The sequence below is a fragment of the Mesoplodon mirus genome, assembly GCF_964341445.2.
Source record: "Mesoplodon mirus genome assembly, chromosome: 8".
NCBI classification, from domain to species: domain Eukaryota; kingdom Metazoa; phylum Chordata; class Mammalia; order Artiodactyla; family Ziphiidae; genus Mesoplodon; species Mesoplodon mirus.
Genome location: NC_138984.1, coordinates 38484348 through 38506343, shown reverse-complemented (window position 1 = coordinate 38506343; position 21996 = coordinate 38484348). Strand labels below are relative to the sequence as shown.

General features: G+C 38.2%; 2 protein-coding genes across 4 annotated transcripts in view; one reads left to right on the top strand and one right to left on the bottom strand.

Annotated features, from left to right (window-relative positions):
• LOC309809542 (MOB-like protein phocein) overlaps positions 1-3843 on the top strand; it is a 40006-nt gene extending 36163 nt beyond the window's left edge. For all 3 annotated transcript variants that reach the window (XM_082630722.1, XM_082630720.1, XM_082630719.1), the window contains 3 exons: positions 97-176; positions 1544-1655; positions 1779-3843. In XM_082630722.1, the coding sequence (XP_082486848.1) occupies positions 97-176; positions 1544-1655; positions 1779-1910 (324 nt within the window). In that variant the 3' untranslated portion in view covers positions 1911-3843. The remainder of the gene's footprint in view (positions 1-96; positions 177-1543; positions 1656-1778) is intronic.
• A 9954-nt stretch (positions 3844-13797) lies between these two features.
• RFTN2 (raftlin family member 2) overlaps positions 13798-21996 on the bottom strand; it is a 69788-nt gene continuing 61589 nt past the window's right edge. The window contains exon 9 of the mRNA XM_082630026.1: positions 13798-16512. Within this exon, the coding sequence (XP_082486152.1) occupies positions 16240-16512 (273 nt within the window). The 3' untranslated portion in view covers positions 13798-16239. The remainder of the gene's footprint in view (positions 16513-21996) is intronic.

The window sequence follows — 21996 nt, the reverse complement described above, 5'->3', positions numbered from 1 at the left end:
TCAGGGTTTTTGGAATAAGACGCTTAAGTAATAAATATACCTAATTTTAGAGGTAGAGCTCTTTGTTGATGCATTTTTATATCCTTTCTTTTATAGTGTCCTGCTATAGACTATACTAGACACACACTTGATGGTGCTGCATGTCTTCTGAATAGCAATAAATATTTTCCCAGCAGGTAAACAAAACTTTTAAACATGGTGCTGAACTTTTTGGATTTAATTTTAAAGATAACTGTTTTTAAAACTAAAACTAGTTTGCTTGTTAATACATTGTATTCTTTAAACTGTTTTTTTTAACCTATTATATATTTGGCTTGTTCAGACTTATTCAAGTTTTGAAATTAAGATTGTGGTTAAACTAAAGGCATCAGCACTCAGCTCCTGAATCTCACAGGCCAGTTCAGTTCCTGCTGCTGTACATCATTTTCCAGGGCTCTCCCTTCATGCTTTAGAGTTGGGATCTCTACACACTTGCTTACTTGAATCTCTGTGGTAGAGAGAGGCATCCTCTTAGCCTGCCTAAAGAGCAGATTTTCCTAAGTTGCACTGCTTATATATTTTTTTCTAAGTATGTTCTATGTATTTCCAGAGTTTTTTTTTTAATTGTATAGTGGATTTACAATGTTGTATTAATTACTGCTGTACAGCAAAGTGACTCAGTTATACATATATATACATTCTTTTTCATATTCTTTTCCATTATGGTTTATCACAGGATATTGAATAGAGTTCCCTGTGCTATACAGTAGGACCTTCTTGTTTACCCATTCTGTATATACCAGTTTGCATCTGCTAATCCCAGACTCCCAATCCATCCCTCTCCTAATCTCCTCCCCCTTGGCAACCACCAGTCTCTTCTCTGTTGGGATTTGCTTATTTTTAAAGGAGTCTTTATCCTTGCCTTCAGATTTTTAAGATCTGAGAAGAAGCGTGTGCATACTGTAATATATTATTGGTGAGGTTTGTGACTGGCCTTTTATTCTATTAAGATATTTGTTACCAGGTGGATAGATTTGGAGACTTTGCCCCAATATCACTAACTTCAAAGGGCTCATATAAAATAGGTAAAAAATAACGGTTTTTGCCTTGGTATCCTATGTACATTTTTTTAAAAATCAGAAATATGTAGGCAGTTTTTATTTCTCACACACACACGAAAAAGAATTGAGTTCTGTAGAATAAAACAATAATTCTTTCAGTAGTTTTAATTAGCTCTAGTGGACAGAGTGTTAATGTCATAAACATATATTTTAGTAAGTTTTGTTGTGTCAGGATTTGTTTTAATTGCATTAAACTTTAGCAAAGTTTCAGAACTATAATACTGAATTTCTTGGGCAGTGTGGTTAGGTAGAAAGAGCACTGCCCCAGGAGTGAAGAGCAGGGGTTTTAGTCCTGCCCTTGCCACTTACTAGTGCTGTGACCTGGCCTGGTCACTTACTTTCTCTGGTGTCAGTTTCTGCACTTGTGAATTGAGAAGATTGGACTATACTGTTCCTAAGATCTGTCCAGCTCTATAAATCTATGATTTCTTATCTATTTCTAGGGTTAGCATAAAGGAATCATCTGTAGCAAAACTAGGATCAGTATGCCGTAGGATTTACAGAATATTTTCACATGCTTATTTTCATCACCGGCAGATATTTGATGAATATGAAGTAAGTATATTTCACTAATTGTCCTGATATGTTCTTATCAGAATGACAATAATAAATGTTGATATTATGTCTCATTTATTTGGTTTTGAGTAAAAAATGACATATTTTTTTCCCTCTCTACAGAATGAAACATTTTTGTGTCATCGGTTTACTAAATTTGTGATGAAATATAATTTGATGTCCAAGGATAACCTGATTGTACCAATTTTAGAAGAAGAAGTTCAGAATTCAGTTTCTGGGGAAAGTGAAGCGTGAAGGGAATCGTATAGAAAAAAATGTACTGATCACATAATTAACATTAATTATGTACTGTATATATATCATTTTAGACACATCAATCACGTATCCATAGTATAGCTTCTTTGTTTAGTATAGGTTTTTGTATGCTGAGTGTTGCCTTTTAAAATGGGAGATACTTTTTAAGTTATTCATGAGTTGTATATTCACTGGTGTGGCACTCATCGTTTTTAAATAAGATTAGTATTATCTGTTTATAATGCCCGTTAATAAAAGAATTTACAGTTTGGTAAAATTGCTGCTAAACAATCATTGGATCACAATCCTCATCAAATAAACACGTCTATGAAAAAGATGAGTGAGCTTGAGGTTTCACACAAGCCATTTACTAGAGAGATAGTAATGTTTTCCTTTGGTTTTATACCTGAGTTTTGATATTCTAGAAAATTCTGTAGCACATAGTTCAGTCTTAACTGTTAAGTTTTCCAAAGTGAGATAAAAGTGTTTTTAAATTCTGTTTATACTTTTTGATATATATATATGATTATGTGTATGTCCAAATATAAATGAAAATGAAGCATTAGTAATACTTAAATAATCTTACTATGCTACATAAAGTATATTCTAGACCAGCATACTTGGAAAGGATTTATCTTTCTGTTCAGTGGACTGTTACATACAAGATGATAATGATAAAAGCGTGTAATTGATGTTCCCACTGGAAACCTGCCCTGTCCTTCCCTTCTCTTCATTTTCCTTAACTCTCTCCCCAAAGTACATTACCTGAGAAGCTTTTCACCAGACTGTGATTTAGTGGTGGCTTATACCTATTTATATTTGTATTAATTGCCTACAGATTATACCTCATATTAGCAATTACACTACAGGAAAAAATGTGCTGGCATAGGCTCGTGCTTATATTTGCTTTGTGAAATTGTTCTAACTACTTGGAGAACAGTCTTTAAAATATTTTGACTCTTACTATTAGTAATATTAATCTTTTCTTCTAACCATCTAGGCAGCACTTAAATAGAGTTGAAAAATATTGTAGTATTTATTTTACACCCCTTCCCCACAAAGTTTATGTTTGAGTTATATGCACATGTAAGATTTTTTGCAATAATTCACAGGTTCCAAAGGTATTGCCGAGTGCTCATACATTTTTTGGACTTTGTTATAATTCAGTGTCTTAAGAAGGATTCAACTGTAGATTTTACAATCTTACCTACTGAATGCAATATTTTACAAAAGCACTGGAGGTCTTAGTTGCTAAACTGGTTGTAACAAGGCACTAAGGGTAAAAAAAAAAATTGTACATGTAGTGAAGAAAATATTTAAATCCATCTTTTGAACAGAATTAACAAACGAACTTCTTTTTCATTTGAATGGGTTATTTTCAAATGAAGATTAAAATGTGGTCATCTTGATTTTTTTTTCAAATTGGAGGAAGTAATTTATACCATATTATGAGACAAGTATGTACAGCAAAAATGTGGAAAACAGTAGCGTCCTGATAGTTTGTATATATGTTTATGCCTTCCAATCCTGCCAGTATATTTGGCTTTGAACAATGCTATCCCAGCAGCCAGTCATTACCCCAACCCATAACTAACTTTTAAGAAGTTTTATGTTCACAGTGAAAGGAATATTGACTTTGAAATGATGCATTTATATTGTTACTATGAACCAGTGGGAATAGTAATTTTTACACAAACTTGCTAAATATTGAGAGACTAAACTACTAAGTTAATAAATTATATATAATATAATGTAGCTGTTCTCTCTAGACAAAGTCTCACAATGGATTTCTGTTGCTTGACTATTTTCTTAGTGAACATTTGAACTAAGATAGTGGCTGGGATTGGTGATCTGGCTAAATATTTTGAAACATATTTTGAATAATATAACTCGGTGTTACTAGGGAAATAAAATATGATTTTTTTCTTACTCATTCCATCTTCCCTGTACTGTGTGTTTGGAATTGATCATAAAAAAAAAAAATCCCCCAAAGAAAACATCAGTTTGTAGTCTTGCTTTTGTATTCATATTGATATCTCATTCATACTCTTGCACTGTAAAGTTGACTCACTTCATTAGGTAAGACCTAAATGAAACAGTTACTGTTTTTCCTTAATACTGATTACAGAATTTTGAAAATATACATGTATGTACTTAGGTGGTATTAAAAAAACTGATGAGCCTGGCAAACCACTGATTTATGAAGTACGTGTTCTAAGAAGGGGGGAATAGAAAACTCACAGTTCTGTGCAATAAGGAAGTTAGGCTCCACTTTTTGTTTGGATTACCCAGTATAGATCCAAAAGTTAAAATTTTCTTTTTATAAAATTATTTTGGTGCATATACTCGACTCATTCTTTTTCCCCTATCATATCTGGGAAAGTAGCTAATTTTTAATAATGTATGTTCCCATGGGTATTATAGTTCTTTTGTTTGTGTGTACATTTTCTTTTCTCTGACTTGAGGTGTTAAATTTGTATTTCTAGAAACAAGTTTCTCAGTTTTATATATATATATATATATATATATATTTTTTTTTTTTTTTTTTTTTTTTTTTGGCTGTTCCACCCAGCCTGTGGGATCCTAGTTCCCCAACCTGGGACTGAACCTGGGCCCTTGGCAGTGAAAGCACAGAGTCCCAGCCACTAGACTGTCAGGGAGTTCCTTAAATTTTTAACGAGTTCCCTAAAATTTTAATATCAGCATAAAATTTTAAGTCTATGATTAATTGCATTGTTAGCAAGAACTGTATTATGGTCTCAGACACATTTACTGACTGATGTCAAATTCATTGTAATAGAACTAAGTAATTTTTCCCTGGGTACTTTGCCCTAGTTTTTCCTAAAGGCTTCCTATAATTTTATTGTACAGTTAAATGCTACATTTTGTATACTTCATTTTTTAGCTACTTCTTGAATGTACTAAAGGTTTCTTGGTATAGTTCTTCCATGCTAGGCATGAAAGATTTTCATTTTTTGAATACAGCTAATTGTTCACTAAGCAGACACTATGGATGTATTGGTACAACATGTTTAGCAATTTACTTGAGGTTGTCAAAACATCCAAATGTTTTTTCTGAAAAACTATGCATTATTAGTGTAGGGTACACTATAAAACCAGATAACTACCAAGTGAAATTTTAATATTTTTGGTTTTCCTCATCTAAAAGGTTTTATTAGGACCCTCACTCCTAACATTTGGGGATGCATGAATATTTTCTCTGGGCTAAGAATCTAATTACAATACTTCATTTATTTGATTTTTTTCTGCTATTTACATTTCTTTTTATAGTATACAACGGTTTATATCAAGTGTGAGGATCTATTGTAATTAAGCAAAGAGATTACTGAGTTTTCATAATAACCCAAATTTCCAAAAGAGAAATACAACTGACATCCTGAACTTATATCCATGAAGATAGTATGTCAAATGTTATGTCAGATGTTGAGTCCATGATTAATTACAGCATCACCATTCAAAAATTAGTAAAATATTTATTCATTTTTAAATGAAATCAGCATTTTATCCTGATCTGGATTTCTGCTATAAACCTTGGTAAAAGCAGTTTATAATTCCATAAATAGTGTATTTGCCACTTTATTTTGAGTGGACCTCATGAAAGCCATCTGTATTTGTATAACAATTGTAAATCTTCACTTAAAAACTGTAGTTTGCGGCTTACCTGGTGGCACAGTGGTTGATAGTCCACCTGCCGATGCAGGGGACGCGGGTTTGTGCCCCGGTCCGGGAGGATCCCACATGCCGTGGAGCGGCTGGGCCCATGAGCCATGGCTGCTGAGCCTGCGCGTCCAGAGCCTGTGCTCCACAACGGGAGAGGCCACAACAGTGAGAGGCCCGCGTACCACAAAAAAAACAAAAAAAAATTGTAGTTTGTCACAGATAATAGGATTTTCTCTGCCTTTTTTTGTAACAATGTCAAAGAAACATTTAATATGATACTTTATGTAAAAGAATTTTCTACATCTTTGTAAGCATTTGCTGATCTTAATATTTTTGGTTTTCCTTATTAGTGTCTAGAAGAAAATGTTAGTTTCTGTAAAAACAACAACAACAAAAATGCTTTATACCTTGTTCTAAAAGGGGTTAAATGAAGTAGGAATGATAGGATTTTGTGCTCCTATTTCCCCTACCTCCCTCAGAGATAGATTGAAGGGTGTCCAAGGAACAAGGCAACCCCAGAGAAGAGGAAACATTGGGTATGGTCATTATTGCACTAGCAATGAGATAGCCCCTTCACCCAATTCCAGAAATTCAATAGAATCTTTTTTGAGGGTAAATCTTTATTTAACTACCCTAAAAAATGTCATCATGTTTTAAAACCTGGTGTATATTTATAGAGAGAAATTGTTCTTGCCTTGATTTGGATTAATATTTAAATCACTTAAAAAATATTTGGTGCTTTTATATTTTTAAACATTTTACAGGGACTTCCCTCCTGGTCCAGTGGTTAAGACTCTGCGCTCCCAATGCAGGGGGCCCGGGTTCGATCCCTGGTCAGGAAACTAGATACCACATGCTGCAACTAAGACCCAGTGCAGCCAAATAAATAAATATTTTTTAAAAAAAGAAAAAACACTTTACAAAAAAAATGCAGATCTTGGATTCTGATTGTTGAGAACCATATTAGTGATGATATTCGTTTTCAGTGTCTGCTCTAGTAAATTACCACAGACTTAGTGACTTCAAGCAATACAGCTTTATTCTCTTACAGTTCTTGAGGTCAGAAGCTCAAAATAAGTTTTACTGGGCTAAAAATTAAGTTTCCGTCTCTTTCTGGAGGCTCCAGGGGAAATTTGTTCCTTGCCTGTTTTAGTTGCTGGTGGCTGCTGGTATTATTTGGCTTGTGGCCCCATCATCCCAGTCTCTACTTCCATCATCTCATTGCCTTCTCTTCTGTAGTGACAGCTCTCTCCACCTCTCTAAGGATGCTTGTGATTGCATCATTATGCCCACCTGGATAATCCAGGCTAATTACCCCATCTCAAGATCATTTATCAGGGACTTCCCTGGTGGACCAGTGATTAAGACTCCACACTCCCAAAGCAGGGGGCCTGGGTTCTATTCCTGATCAGGGAACTAGATTCCACATGCTGCAACTAAGACCTAGTGCAGCCAAATAAATAAATATTTAAAAAAATAAAATCATTAATCATATTTGCAAAGTTCCTTTTGCCATAGAAAGTAGCATATTTGTCTTAGGGGGCTTTTATTCAGCCTACCACAGCAGTCCTCTTGAATTCATATTGTTAATGTCAAAAAGTTCTGCATGCTATGGACTTAATTTTTACTCTGATGGTGGTTCTTTTTATTTCCTGCATGTTATCTACTTCTTTATGCCTCCCAGTCACACATGCTTGATTTAAGTCTCTGAAAAAGTTGAACTTGAAATCATTTTCTGTAGCTTACCATTTACTACATCCTTGTATTGATCCATTGATAGCTAAATTTTTGGCATGATCTTTTAGTTGACTCACAGAACTGATCATACCGTGGTTCAGAAACCTTGCTTACCAGTTTGTGAAAGGCAGAGGAGAGATGGAAGATGAAACATTTTAAGGAATATGATTTTGGATGCAAATTAGAAAATAAACTTTAGGTAACAGCTATGTAAAGAGCACTGCTTTCTAGAAGTTAGACATGAGACTACTGGAGAAGAAGGAAAATGTGATGTTTGTGACCTTAAAAGGAGAGGAATAAGCTTTAGAAAAGTACATCTTTAACTATAGATTTTCAATTTCTTCCTAACTAAATTTAGAATATCTTACAATTTTTAGTTCTTCAGTTCTACATTTTAGTGTTAACTTTGTGAAAACTGTTTCTAAAAAGTTAAAAAATTTTCACTGGATAACATACAAATTGTGTTTTATAATAATGGCTTATATTAATGCCTTATATCTAGTTAGAGAAGCTGTAAGTCTTGGCAACAGCATCTGTGAAAACATCCGTTTTGCTTATTCACATTAATAAGTTTTTTCTAAGCTATATTCACAACCTGTCTATTTAGTAATTAATGAAGGTTTTTGTTTAGTGCTGTATTTATGTATAGTTATTTTGATTATCTGAACATAGTTAAATGTGTTAATACAAAAGGATTTAAAATAACTTGGTGATGATTTGCGGGCGTTAGGAGGGGAGGGGTTTTTCAAGCCTTGCTTGGGGCAGGGGACATGTTATGGTGCATGGCAAAATGAGCTTAGTTGTTGATTATGGCTGGAATGAGTGGGGTTTTCTATTTCTGAATAAGATGCCAACTTTTAGGGCAAGGGTAGAGACTAAGTCCTTGTTATTTTAATTAAATACCAGTTCCCTAGAGCAATCACTATGGGAAGAATCCATCAGTACAGACTGGAAAGCTCAGATTTAGCAGGATAATGCCAATTAGAATGTGACCATATTGATTGGTGTCACATTTCTGGGGTGTTAGGAGAGGCCACCGTCTGTGAAGTGAGGTCTTAAGTGTCAGAAGGAGAGGCCTCTCAAGTGTGTCTTTCTGGCTGTCAAAGCCCTCCAAACCCAAGATATCATTTCCTCTGTACTCTTCAGACTCCACTCATGTGTAAGATTCAAGGACTCATATACTCACTGAGAATTAAAAATCATTACTCGTGTAGAATCAGAATGGAGTGCGAAAAGGGGCCAAGATGGTGACCTAGAAAGGCAGTGATGATGGTGAAAGGGAGGCCAGGTGGAGAGCGACAGATAGGATAGATTTCTCCTGATGCAGATGTTCTCTCGACCTGCAGAAGAAGAATTTTTCATCTTTGAGTTCCCTATTTCCTACTCTCTGCCAATGCCTGTGACACCCTAGACCTACTGATAAGAGCCCACCTGTACCCCCAATCTCACTCAGGTCCTGGCACACCATTTGCTGCTCTGCAAGGTTTGAGATGCTTTGTCCCGAGCTTCCCAAGACCTTAAAACCAGACAATTTTCAGACCTTTGTAGGCAGTAGAGTCCACCCCACATAAGACCAAATATATTAAAATGTATCCCCATTTCACATTAAGTATTATTTGTATATTAAAAATATAAATTTGAACAGCTTTTTGTAATTGATTTTAAGAATTTGTCTCGCCATTGGTCACTTAGTTTACAATTGGCTGTGGTTTCTCATCCATCATCACATATGCCTTGGAAGTGAGAAAAGTTAATCTGCTAGTTAGGTTCAAAGGTAATGACATTTTTATGAATATGAAAGGAAATAACGTTTTTATATACATTACGTTTTACAGCTATTTAAATATTTCAGTTTGGCAGTTTTCATATTTTGGAGCCAATGTATTTTTTAACAGGTCTCAAATATTTTGGGGCACCCCTGAGAAGTTCATAGGTCCTCAAGTTTAAAATGATCTGCTTATGGGACTTCCCTGGTGGTCCAGTGGGTAGGACTGCACTCCCAGTGTGGGTGACCCGGTTCGATCCCTGGTCAGGGAACTAGGTCCTACATGCGTGCCGCAACTAAGAAGTCCGCATGCCGCAGTGAAGATTCCGCGTGCCGAAACTAAGACCCAGAGCAGCCTAAATAAATAAGTATTTTTTAAAAATTCACTAAAATGATGTTTATAATTTTATAACACAAACACAATCTATTACTAGAATATTATTATTTATCAAATATCATTTGCTCAGGGAAGCCTTCCCTGACCTGGAATATATTAGGTTCGTCTGTTATATGCCCTCCTGGCAAATTTTACTTCCTGTGAGTATTTCCATCAACTATAATTACATAATTATTTCTATTACTGTTCGTGCACTATCTTTCTCCTCTGTTAGCCTATTGATTCCATAAGTGCAAGACTGACCAAGAGTTAAGAAATATTTGTTAAAGGAACGAATGGGTGAGAGAGTGAACCTGCGTCCTCTCACAGGGAATCTGTTTCAGGAGGAGGGTTTCATCACTGACGAGACTGAACGCTGAAAACTAAAAAGCATTCTTAAAATATATCCTCCCTCCTCCACCTTTTATTCAGGATATCTGCCTTTAACATGATCTGTGCCTGTAGAGGTAGCAGCATGGTCTTCTGCAGACGTAATTTGTTCTTGGCTGCTTAGCATGTGGTCTTGGGTCTCTGGCTTTTCTGGAGACCCTGTGAACTACCTAATATAATTGGCAAAGTAGTGGTGAATCTTTTTATTTACCACATAGAAATATATTTAAATCTTTAGCTGTTATATTCATATTTAAAAGATGCTCTGTATTTGTTCTGGAGTTTCCCCAAACATAGGATTGTTCACCTCACTAAAAAGAACTTCTTTGCAAACTTAGAACTGGACCTTTTGAAAAAAAATAATGGTTTCAGTTTCTTGAGCACCTAACCAGGTGTCAGGAACAGTGGTACATTTCCCACATAATTGCACTAAATCCTCATTCAATTAAATTTGTTTGTTTCTATCCCTATTTTACACATAAGTAAACTGAGCTTCAAAGTAGCTGTTCAGTGTCCACAGGAACAAGTAGCAGGGCCAGGGTCTGCACTCAGTCCTGGCTCCAAAGCTCAGGCTTCTCTGTTTTCATCTGCTATTTCATGTTTCTGAACATTGCCTGCTACCTATGCTTGGGAGACTTCTTTAATTCTTATGTTGAGTAGGATTGTGTTAGGCAGCATGTGTTGGAATGGAGTGGCTTAACCAAATAAGGTTTTGCTTTTCTTTGTAACAAGGCCAGAGGTCAGCAGTCCTGGGCTTGTGCAGTGGCTCCAGGGTCCTTCATTGGTGTCCCAGGCTCCTCCTGACTTTCCATCCCACCATCCTTGGGGCATGGCCACCTTCCTCAAGGCTATTTCTTGGTTATAAGAAGGCTGCTCCCCTCCGGGCTGCACACACTGGCCCACATTGGGTATTAACAATCTTTGAAAACTGCTAACCCAATTTAAAACAAAAAATGGCATTTTCTTTTTTTGTTGTTTTGCAATTTTTTATTAGTTTAAACCAGGGCATGTTTATTGGTTGTTTATGTTTCTTTTTAAAACAAACTACTTGGGAATTCCCTGGCAGTCCATTGGTTAGGACTCTGCACTCTCACTGCTGAGGCCCGGGGTTCAATCCCTGGTTGGGGAACTAAGATCCTGTAAGCCATGCAGGGTGGCCAAAAAAAAAAAGACTTTAAAATAAACTACCTATTTGTGTCATTTGCAGTTTTTTCTACTAGGTTGTACATCTGTTTTTTATTAACATCCTTTGTATACTTAGAATATTAGCCCTTTGTTATTTGATCATTTCTTGATTCCAATTTTTTGTTTACCTTTTGATGATGTTAATGGAGTGTTTTTCTGTATGCAGGTTTTAAATGTGCAGTGTTAGTATTTACACAGTCTTTTCCTTTATGGCTTCTGGGTTTTGAATTATGCTCTAAATATTTGCTCATATATTATTACAGTATTTTTATAGTTTTGTTTTTTATATTTAATTCATCTGGAAGATATTTTGGAATAAGGTATGAATTCCATTCATTTTAACTCAAGTCCGTGGCAGTAGCTCTTTACATGAAGAGGTGGGAAAAAAGGGAGAAACATACATAAAATGTCAGTCTGCAGCTATACCATAAAGCTGGAAGTTTTAAAAAAGGGAATCTTAACTAATACTTTTGGAGGGGGTTAGACAAGGAGAAAAATCTTGAGTCACATGGTTTCCCAAAAGAACAAATTCAGAAGAATGACATGTGGCTAAGGAACTAATGTTTACAGGAAAAAATATTGAAATGTTAAAACCCACTTTTTGTGTGTGCTGTATAAACATTCAACTATGCCTGTAGTCTGAGAAAGAATAAAGGAAACGTAAGTAAAATATCCAAATTTGGTGTGTCTCAGTTTTCTATTAATTTACTGAAATTAGAAGACATGCTATATTCTCTTGTGTTAAATAAAAAGTCATTTTACTAACCACATCTATTACAGTGATGTGAGTGGTTCTACTTTTGAAACTTTAACATGTTGAAAACGACTCTGTCCCTGAGGATTAGTATCCCCCTTAAGACACAAAGGAGTTGAAATGTGTGTATTTAACAGTTTTTCCGCATAACCAACCAAAGAAATTCTTACATTAGAAAGCCTGGACTTCAGATTTCCCAGGTGTCCGTGTGGCTGGTTCTTGGCTAGCCCGCCCAGAGTCAGGTCTCCTGGCGGCTCAGGCACAGCAGTGCTTAACTGGGAGGACAGAGTGAACACTTGATTGAAACATGGAGGCTCAATTCAAACTTTTTTCCATGTAGGCAAATCTTCTAATTCCCCCAGCTGCTTTATTTAGTGATTACATTTTTGAAGAGAAGATAAGAATAACTTGACTTCCATTCCTTATTGGTTTGCTTCACTGGCCTTTTATGCCTTAGTGTACACTTTGGAACTTCATTTTCAGCAATTGAGATACTGTTTTGCAGGGAAATGACTCAACAGGTAAAGGAAGTTAAGGAAAAAAAATGTTCCCATGTTACCAGAACTGATTTTCCTTTGAAGCTGCTGTCTAGGTATACAACAACGACGGATGAGGGTGAAGTCCAAACTTCTTACATGATCTCCACTAACTCTGTGCAGTGAGGGTGGGGAGCCTCTGACTGGCCCACGGGGATGAAATCCCCAGTTCCCTACTGTCTTTCTCTGACACCACCCTGGCCGCGGTGTTGGGCCCCTTTGGTATAGCCTTGTGAGGGTGGAAATCTAGGCTTTCTACTTGGTCTGTGCTGGTGTAGGTCCAGGTGAGGTCACAGGTTTTTCTGTGGTGGTGTTTGGCTGGAGTAGAACAGTTATTGTCTAAATATGTGCCGTCTTGCTAGGCTTTTGTTAGGGTTTTCTTGGTCTGCAACATTGGCATTTCCTGATTGCTGGTTTCTTCAGCTTCCAAGCCTGAGGCAAAAATAAAGCCAAGAAACTCACCACTGGTCATCTTATGTTTACGTATAATCATTTGTCAGAACTGGCTCTATAAACTTAGGGCTATTGCACAAGTAAAACTCGCTCTCAAGGTATGATAAATTGCTACAATTAATATTATTTAAATGGTTCTGATGGTTTGCATTTAGCTGGTTTTCCTACATACCCACCAGTGTATTTTGAATTAAAATGCTTAGTTATAGACTCTCCCCATTGCTAGCACCACTCCATTTCAGTGCTCACTTGAAATTTAGTCTTTCCATACAGGCGGCTGCTGGGGCCCTGAGGAGTTGAGAGAAGGAAATCCTTTTTAGTCTTAACGCTGAAAGAGCCATAGTCCTTCCAGCCTAGAGGGAATGGTAGCAAGGAGTTAAGGTAGTGAGGAAAGGCTGGGAAAAGAGACAGCTCCTTAGCTGTTCCAGAATGAAAGAAATGAAAATGCAACTGGTACATTTATAGTCAAATATACGAACATCTGCTCCTGATAAAACAAATGATTTGGAGATGATAGTTGTGATTTGACTTACCGCAGCCCTGCCTCCTGCTTCTATAGGTGTCTGAAGGCTCCTGGAAGCCCTCAAGTCTCTTAAAAAGAGTGATGTTTCTGTTGTCTTTAAATGACATTGATAGAGCTGCTCCCCAGCTCAGTGGCAATTTCTCTGGTAATTAGGTGCTAAATGCTGTCCATGGAGATAACAGGTGACATTCAACCCAAATGGGATGGAACTAACAGGTGGTTTTGGAAACCTAAGACAGAAGTGCCATAGATGCTGTACCAAGGGGAATGGCAGAACCTCACACCCACATCTATGATCTGCATATTTTTTCATCATCATAATTTATAGGTATTAAAAATTCACATGCCAGAGCCCCTAAGGAATTACACAGCATTATGAAAAGAACTGAATGTACAACTGGCAGAAGATAATGATAAGGTTACTCACATTTAACTTCTTAGGCATATAGAGTCCAAGTTTTGTTACTTTTTTTTGTGTGTGTGTGTGGTACGCGGGCCTCTCACTGTTGCGGCCTCTCCGTTGCGGAGCACAGGCTCCGGACGCGCAGGCTCAGCGGCCATGGCTCACGGGCCCAGCCGCTCCGCGGCATGTGGGATCTTCCCAGACCGGGGCACAAACTCGCGTCCCCTGCATCGACAGGCGGACTCTCAACCACTGTGCCACCAGGGAAGCCCAGCCTTGTTACTTTTTGTTTTTTAAAAGAGACTCAGAAAAAAAAAAAAAAAAGAGAGAGAGAGACTCAGAGTTACTTATATATAATTAAAATGCTCTAGAACCATTTGGTCATTATTTATTCACTATCATACAAACTTGCCACATAACTTAAGGGTAACTGTTGGAGTAACTTTATAAAATAGGTTTTAAGGGTATGACCACTAAGTTTATTCTAATAAAAAGATTTTTTTAATAAGAAGAAATAACAGATTAGAAACAAACTGTGAAAAGAAAGTATTCCTATACAAATTTTAAAAAATTAAAAGAGATTTCTGAGTTTTCCTTTAGTCGATATAAATTTCTTTCTCTGTTTTTAATACTTCAAATCTCTTCTTTACACTAACAGAATATACCAGAATCTCTGCCTGTTGTAGACCCTGGCATTGGGAAAAACTGTCTGATCTTTCTGAGTTCATTACCTGTGTTTCATAACTCATGGCATTTTGTGGGCTCCAGAAGTAGTATTTATTTCTACCAAAAATTCACCAACTCTTGAATATGGAACTCAGGTTCATCTAAAAGTCAAAACAAAAAAACACTTCTACAGGTACTGTTGATAGCTATTTTCATAGAATAATACTGAGCAGAATATTCTTCAGTTCCTTTATACCTATAAAGGTAATGCTTCTGCATGGTAGAAGTAGAATAATTCCATGTCAATCTTACCAACAATTCATGGAGATCAACATAGTTTAGTTACACCATACATTTTTTTTTGAAGTATGGTTGATTTACATGTCAACCATATGGTTGATTTACATTTACATAACATTTACATAAAATTGTTTATTTGTTTATTTTTTTGGCCACACTGTGTGGCATGCAGGTACTTAGTTCTCCAGCCGGGGATTGAACCTGTGCCCCCTGCATTGGGAGTGCAGAGTCTTAACCACTGGACCACCAGGGAAGTCCCTAGTTACACAATATATTTGAGAACATGTAATACATATCTGTCATATGTGTAAAACATGAGCATTTGTGTTCAATAAAACAATAGCCCAATTACAAATGACATTTTATTATTCAAATGACTTTATAATGTCAACACCAATGCTAATAAAAATATATAATAGACTGAACACATCAATGGCACAGTTGTAATTCATTAGAAGTAAACCACATTTCAAAGTAAGCCTTTCGTAGATAAATGAAAATCCTCTATTTTGTAAAATTTTAGTCTTTACCTGTTAAAGGCTGGGCAAGGCAAAGGCATCCCTACTAGCAGAGCAAGAAAAGCAGAGATGGAACAGATAAGTCACTGTACACATTGCATGTGCTATGAGCACCTTTTTACTCCTGCAGGACTGAAAATTCTGGGTTTCCACATTCTTCATGCTTTAGCAATCAAAATAACAGCGTAATTCATATCTAGGCCGATAAAAGACTTCAGTTTCCATTTAAAGTTGATGTTTCCCTTTTCAGACTATTTACAATTTAAAAGAAAGAAAATTAATTCTGTCTACTACGGTTTTTAAATATTGAGATTGTAGGTTCTTCTCATATTGAATTTTAAGGGATGGTGCTTTGCTGTGTTTCTAGGCTATTAGACACAAGAAAGTTTAAGCTAAATGAATCAGTACGAGGTTGGTAACATGGTGACCCTTTAAAACCAAAGACATACAAAAAGGATTTTTTTTCAAAGAATATTTTAGCAAATAAGGGTTTGCTTTGTACATACCTGCCATAGTTAAAGACAAAATTTAGATTAATTGTTATATTCAGGAAATAGGTACTTTATTAATTAGCCCTTTGTGTGTGTGTGTGTGTGTGTGTGTGTGTGTGTGTGTGTGTGTCTGTATGTGAAAGAGAGAGGGAGAATTTTCAGCTTAAGTAAGGCTCTAACTTCCTGAGAATTTTCTAATTAAGTGAAAATACTGGTTGAGATATTTAGTTGTCTTACCAGGAATTGTAAGAAAAGTATACCTTACACATTCATGAGACACTGAAGTACATTATCGGTTAATAACCTCATAAGACATCTGTTTAAACAGATGTTTTAGTTGAGAAAACTGTAAACATGATTCTAAATTTACAAATATGTTGGTTATTCTTCCTTGCCTGGAAGGTTGAGCCAAAGTTTACGTAGATTAGAGGAAAGCCTGAGTCTGGAAAAATCCAAAGTATCCCATAAATGCAGATAAAGCAATACAATAAAGTAACTTGGCAATTATTTTAATAATTATTTACAAGGCCTCTGTTCCTTTCCTTCTTTGCTCACATACAAGTGACCTGAGTTACTCCATCTTCCTGGTCAAACTGTCCATCATCTATTTCCCGCAGGACACTGTCACTCTGGCTGAACCCGGAGAAGCTGCTGTGCTGGGCCAGCCTCTTCTCCTTCATCCAGCATTCTCTAGAAGGAGCTAGGAGGCGCGCCTCGGGCAGGCTCCAGCCCTCTGCAGGGTGTGACAGGGCCGTGTCCAATCCGACGCTCCTGCTCGTGGCTTTGCTCCTGTCTTCACCTTTCACGTGCCGGCTGCCTTTCCTCTGAAACACAAGAGATTGGCAACCAGGAGTTTAAAGGATGGGCGCCGTCTTGTCCCGCTGGTCTAGTTCCCTGCCCGCTTCTCTTCAAGGGCCAGCTCGGGCCGCCCTTCACGTTCCCTCCTCCCCGGCCTCCAAGCGAAGGTGCGCTCCCCTCTCTGTTCACACCACTTGGTGGCTTCCTGGCCCATCGTTCTCCTCATCGGCGGACAGGCTGTGTGCCCCTGTCTGGGTCCTCAGTGACACCTGAGGAGAGGGACCTGCTGAGATCTTACTTGGGTGAGCAAATCAGGTAGAGATACGCTAAAAGCTCCATTTTCCTTCTAGGTGTTTGTCGGGATCTGAGCAGCAGAAAAAGTGCCCCAGAGGCTACCTCTCCCCCATTTCTATAGGAATAGGCTGCATAGGTGATTCAGACTGAGATCATATTGGAATCAGGGGTGCCTTTCTAGGTGGAGCAGACCCCTCTCCTTGTCCTTCTACAAGCCGCTTCTGCCTGACACAGTGGGATTGCTCGGCCCCGGGACCAGCTTCTGCAGACTGTCAGAGAAGCTGCGGATATTTTCATTATGAAATATTACTGAGGGGCTTCCCTGGTGGCGCAGTGGTTGAGAGTCCGCCTGCCGATGCAGGGGACACGGGTTCGTGCCCCGGTCCGGGGAAGATCCCACATGCCGTGGAGCGGCTGGGCCTGTGAGCCATGGCCACTGAGCCTGCACGTCCGGAGCCTGTGCTCCACAACGGGAGAGGCCGCAACAGTGAGAGGCCCGCGTACCGCAAAAAAAAATATATTACTGAGGCCTGACCTCATCCTTGGTGTGGTTCTCAATAAAAAGACGTGGTCTCCGCCAAGGTAACTTAAGTCAAACTAAGATATCTAAGTCAACAGAAGGAGAGCTCAGGGAGAGAATTGTGGATCTTCAGACTCCTGATGAGATTACAGGGGCTTCTTTAATACTGATAACGTGACAGATATTAGATCATGATCATATACTCAGGCACAAAAACTGAGTAAGGATAAATAAGATAAAGATAAAATTTAAAAAACATTTAAAAAGCCCAGTAATTTCCCAGATTACAAAGAGTTTATTTGCTTAAAGCTCATTTATATGTTAGTTGGAAACTAGGGTTACATTTTCTCAAATGTGAGAACGAAAATTACTCAAAAAAAACTCTCAGAAAAATATATAGAAGTCAGATGCCTAGGCTAGTCTTACGAAAGTTTGTTAATCCATAGGTTTCTTGAACTATATTGTATAAAATACAAATGCATGGACTTCCCTGGTGGTCCAGTGGTTAAGACTCCAGGCTTCCACTGCAGTGGGCGCGGCTTTGATCCCTGGTCGGGGAGCTAAGATCCTGCATGCCGTGCGGTGGGGCAAAAAATTAAAAAAAAATAAAAGTAAAAGGATTTCATACTGGCTTTCATGGCAAATATACCATGCAAACAGCTGTATTAAACTGAATTTTGCGGACTACTGTGGACTGTAACCACGGTTGATGGCACTATTTGTATAGGAAGATACAGGCCTCAGTGTGTTGCATTGAAAGGAGTGTGTTGGCAGCTCATCTTTTTCTTGGCTGAGTTACTGGAGTCCTTGGACAAGTTGAAAGGAACAAGTCTGCAGTGGGTCCTGCCTCAATAAAGGCCCACTCTCACAGCCCAAGTCAGACATAGCTTGATGGCAGGGACATTTTCATTTGCATTCATCAAGTGCAAGTCTCAGATCTCAAATCTTCTCCCTTTTTCTTCCCATTCATGAAATGTACTGAATTTAATACAAGCAGTGGGACCTGACAGATTTACTCTCAGGGTAGAGGATTTGAGAATGTCACGTTCTCCCTGGCATTGGGACGCTGGTCAGTGCGGATATAGCCTTTTGGCTGCAGGCAGGGCTGACCGGTACTGCTCCTTTCTCAAGCCTAGCTTCTGGCTCCTTTCCCACAGGCACAAAGGGTGCATTCACTCCTGAATGACCTCTCCTGTTGACTGAATGAAATGGGAAGGAGGGGGAGCCTGGGAGCACTTGGCAGCCTGGATCTTTCCTTTTTCACCAGCACCAGGGCCAAAGGTGAATTTTGCAATAAACTCCTTCTTGTACATCAGCCAATAGAGGCCAGCTCTCACATACTCAGTGAGAATTTTCTTAATAAAAATTGGGTATTATTCAGAATAATAAGATAGTGACAGTAATTCACTTTTAAATAAGTATTCATAAGTAAACAGCCACCAAATTTTAAGTATTAGAAGATGACAAAATACCTAACTCTATAAAAGATTTCAGAACAAACTCTTTTCTTTTTTTACCAAGTGACTTTTAATAAATACATGTTCAGCAATGATGTCGCCTCCCTCACTCTACATGAAATAATAGCTTTTCCAACAAATCAAATTGCAATGTCCTTATAACTTAGAGCGTAGGAGACTGAAGCCTGACCAGTCCTTGGAGATCATCTACTTTAATCCCTCATTGTACAGAGGTAAGACCCAGAAGGAAGATGGTATTTGTCCAAGGTCAGGGAGTGGCTGGCTTTGAACTGGAGCCTGAGAGTGTCTTACCTTATTTTTTTCACATCATCTGCTCTGCAAAAATATGAGTAGATTTGTGGTCAAAGATTTGTATGTTTCTCAAATAAAAATTTCCAATTACAAAAATAATACACGCTCAGCGTAGAAAAGCAGGCAAAAATAAAGAAAAAAGCAAAACCCACCCACAATCCCATCTCACAGAGATACCACTGTTTAAATTTGGCATGTTTTACTATGTATTTGCATATGCACACATGGATGTTACAGCTAGCTCACTTTTGCACTTAACACTCACTGTATTTTGAGTATTTCCCTATGTCAATAAGGAGACTTTTCATGCAACATTGCCAGACTTATTCATATAGGTTCTCACTTCTGATATTTTCACTGTAGAATGAGAGCAGATTCTACCAAGAGTCGCATGCAGATCTAATGCTACCCTTTGATAAAATCGGTCAACTTCTGAGAATCATCCTCATTTACTAAAAATGAATGACCCATTTCAAATACATGAGACTCAGTGACAAACCAGTTTCAGTTAGGGTGTCCTACCAATGTGTCTTTCATTTTCCACTGTTGACGTCTTAAAAACAAAAGCAAAAGAACAAAGTCAGAATTATACCAGCAATCATAAGACATTGCAGTCTTGGACAGTGTTATGATGGATAGAGTGGAGGAGTAGCTAAAAAATATGGTTTATAAAGTAATAAAAACATGGAGTGGACATTCAGGATTTCTCTTCCTTGTGTGTCTCAGGGTTGAAAGAGGAATAGGAAGCCACTGTAGACTAAGTGTGACTCCAGTACCAGTTAGAAGAGTCCAAGCTTTTGAATCATGCAGAGAAACCCCAACCCTTCTTGCTCACAGAATATGTTCCTGAGTCATCCAAGCTTGGGGCGGTCAAAATCATTCAAACCTGGGAAGGGAAAAAGGTGTCATGGACAACCATCTTTCCAGCTAGCTTTCCTATCCACCTTCCTCTCTACTGCAGTGTGGGCATGTGACCCAATCAGATCCAATCAGAGCCCTTCCCTGGGATTGCTATATTGACTCTAGGGTAAAGAAGTTCTTTCTTTCTAAAAATTGAAGTATAGTTGATTTACAATATTGTATTAGTTTCAGGTGTACAACAGTGATTCAATATTTTTATAGATTATACTCCATTTAAAGTCATTATAAAATATTGGCTATATTCCCTGTGCTGTACAATATATCCTTGTAGCTTATTTATTTTATACATAGTAGTTTGTACCTCTTAACCCCCTCCCCCTCTCCTGCCCCTCCCCCTCCTTTCCTCTCCCCTCTGGTAACCACTGGTTTGTTCTCTATATCTGGGAGTGTGCTTCTTTTTGTTATATTCATTTGTTTGTTTTATTTTTTAGATTCCACATATAAGTGATAACATACAGTATTTGTCTTTCTCTGTCTGAGTTATTTCAAGAATTTCGTTCTTTTTGATGAGGTGGCCATACTCACTTCATAAGAAGCCCTCTGCACATACATACGTAGAAGCTGAAACAAACAGAACATCCTGGGGCTGTTGAATCTCTGGAATCAGTCCCTGAGGCACTGTTTTTTGTAGCTCTCTTTTATTTTTTTATTTTTTTTATTTTTTGCGGTATGTGGGCCTCTCATTGTTGTGGCCTCTCCCGTTGCGAAGCACAGGCTCCGGACGCGCAGGCTCAGCAGCCATGGCTCACGGGCCCAGCCGCTCCGCGGCATGTGGGATCCTCCCGGACCGGGGCACGAACCCGTGTCCCCTGCATCGGCAGGCGGACTCTCAACCACTGTGCCACCAGGGAAGCCCTGTAGCTCTCTTTTTGATATTATGAGCTATGTCAGAATCCTTCCCACCTAGAAGCCAATAAATTCCCTTATGGACATAGGCTAATCTGAGAAGGGTTTCTGTCCCTTACACCCCAAGGGACACCAATAAGTCATATGGAAACAAGTGCGGGTGGCCCAGAAGAGGGCTTCTCTCCAGCCTGCACACTGCCCTGTGGCTGCGGTGATCCCTCTTCCCTTCTGCCCACACCAGTAAGAAGCCCGTTTGCTTTGAGTAAAAAGCATTCCCTAGATGAAGGACTTCATTAATGATAAAAGCAAAATGCTTTCATTTTTATTTATACATGATGCTCTGTGAGGTACCTGATATATTCTATTTATACTGGCACCAAATTAAATTTCACATGGACTTCAACTGAGGATACTAACAGCTAGTGAATGAAATATGACCCTATGACTTTCCAATAATTTCAAATGAACTTCAAATGAATGGAAAAGTAAGAACAAAGTTTGATTAAATAATTATCTTACCATGCAGTAAGGAAAGAAGTTAATGTATACAGTAAATATTTCTTAGTATTCATGTGATTTTATTTTTTTATTATTATTATTTTAATTTATGAATGTGTTTATTTTTGGCTGCGTTGGGTCTTTGTTGCTGCACACAGGCCTTCTCAATCTGCATCTAGCGGGGGCTACTCTTTGTTGCGGTGAGCAGGCCCCTCACTGCAGTGACTTCTCCTGTTTCGGAGCACGGGTTCTAGGCACACAAGCTTCAGTAGTTGTGGCACATGGGCTCAGTAGTTGTCGCTCGCGGTCTCTAGAGCACAGGCTCAGCAGTTGTGGCGCACAGGCTTAGTTGCTCTGCGGAATGTGGGATCTTCCCGGACCAGGGTTCGAACCCATGTCCCCTACATTGGCAGGCAGCCTCTTAACCACTGTGCCACCAGGGAAGTCCCCATGTGATTTTATTTATAGTTACCTTCAAAAGATCTAATTCAGAACATTTCTGTGACTGCAGCTCCTTCACTTCTTGGTTTGTATTAGAGAAATGATTCAATAGATGCGCCCAAGAAGTCTTTACCACGTGAAATCATTCGTTTTGAGATACATTTTAAAGACAAGAAAATAACTTGAATGCAAAACTTCTCTAAAGAAGAAAAACAAATGTA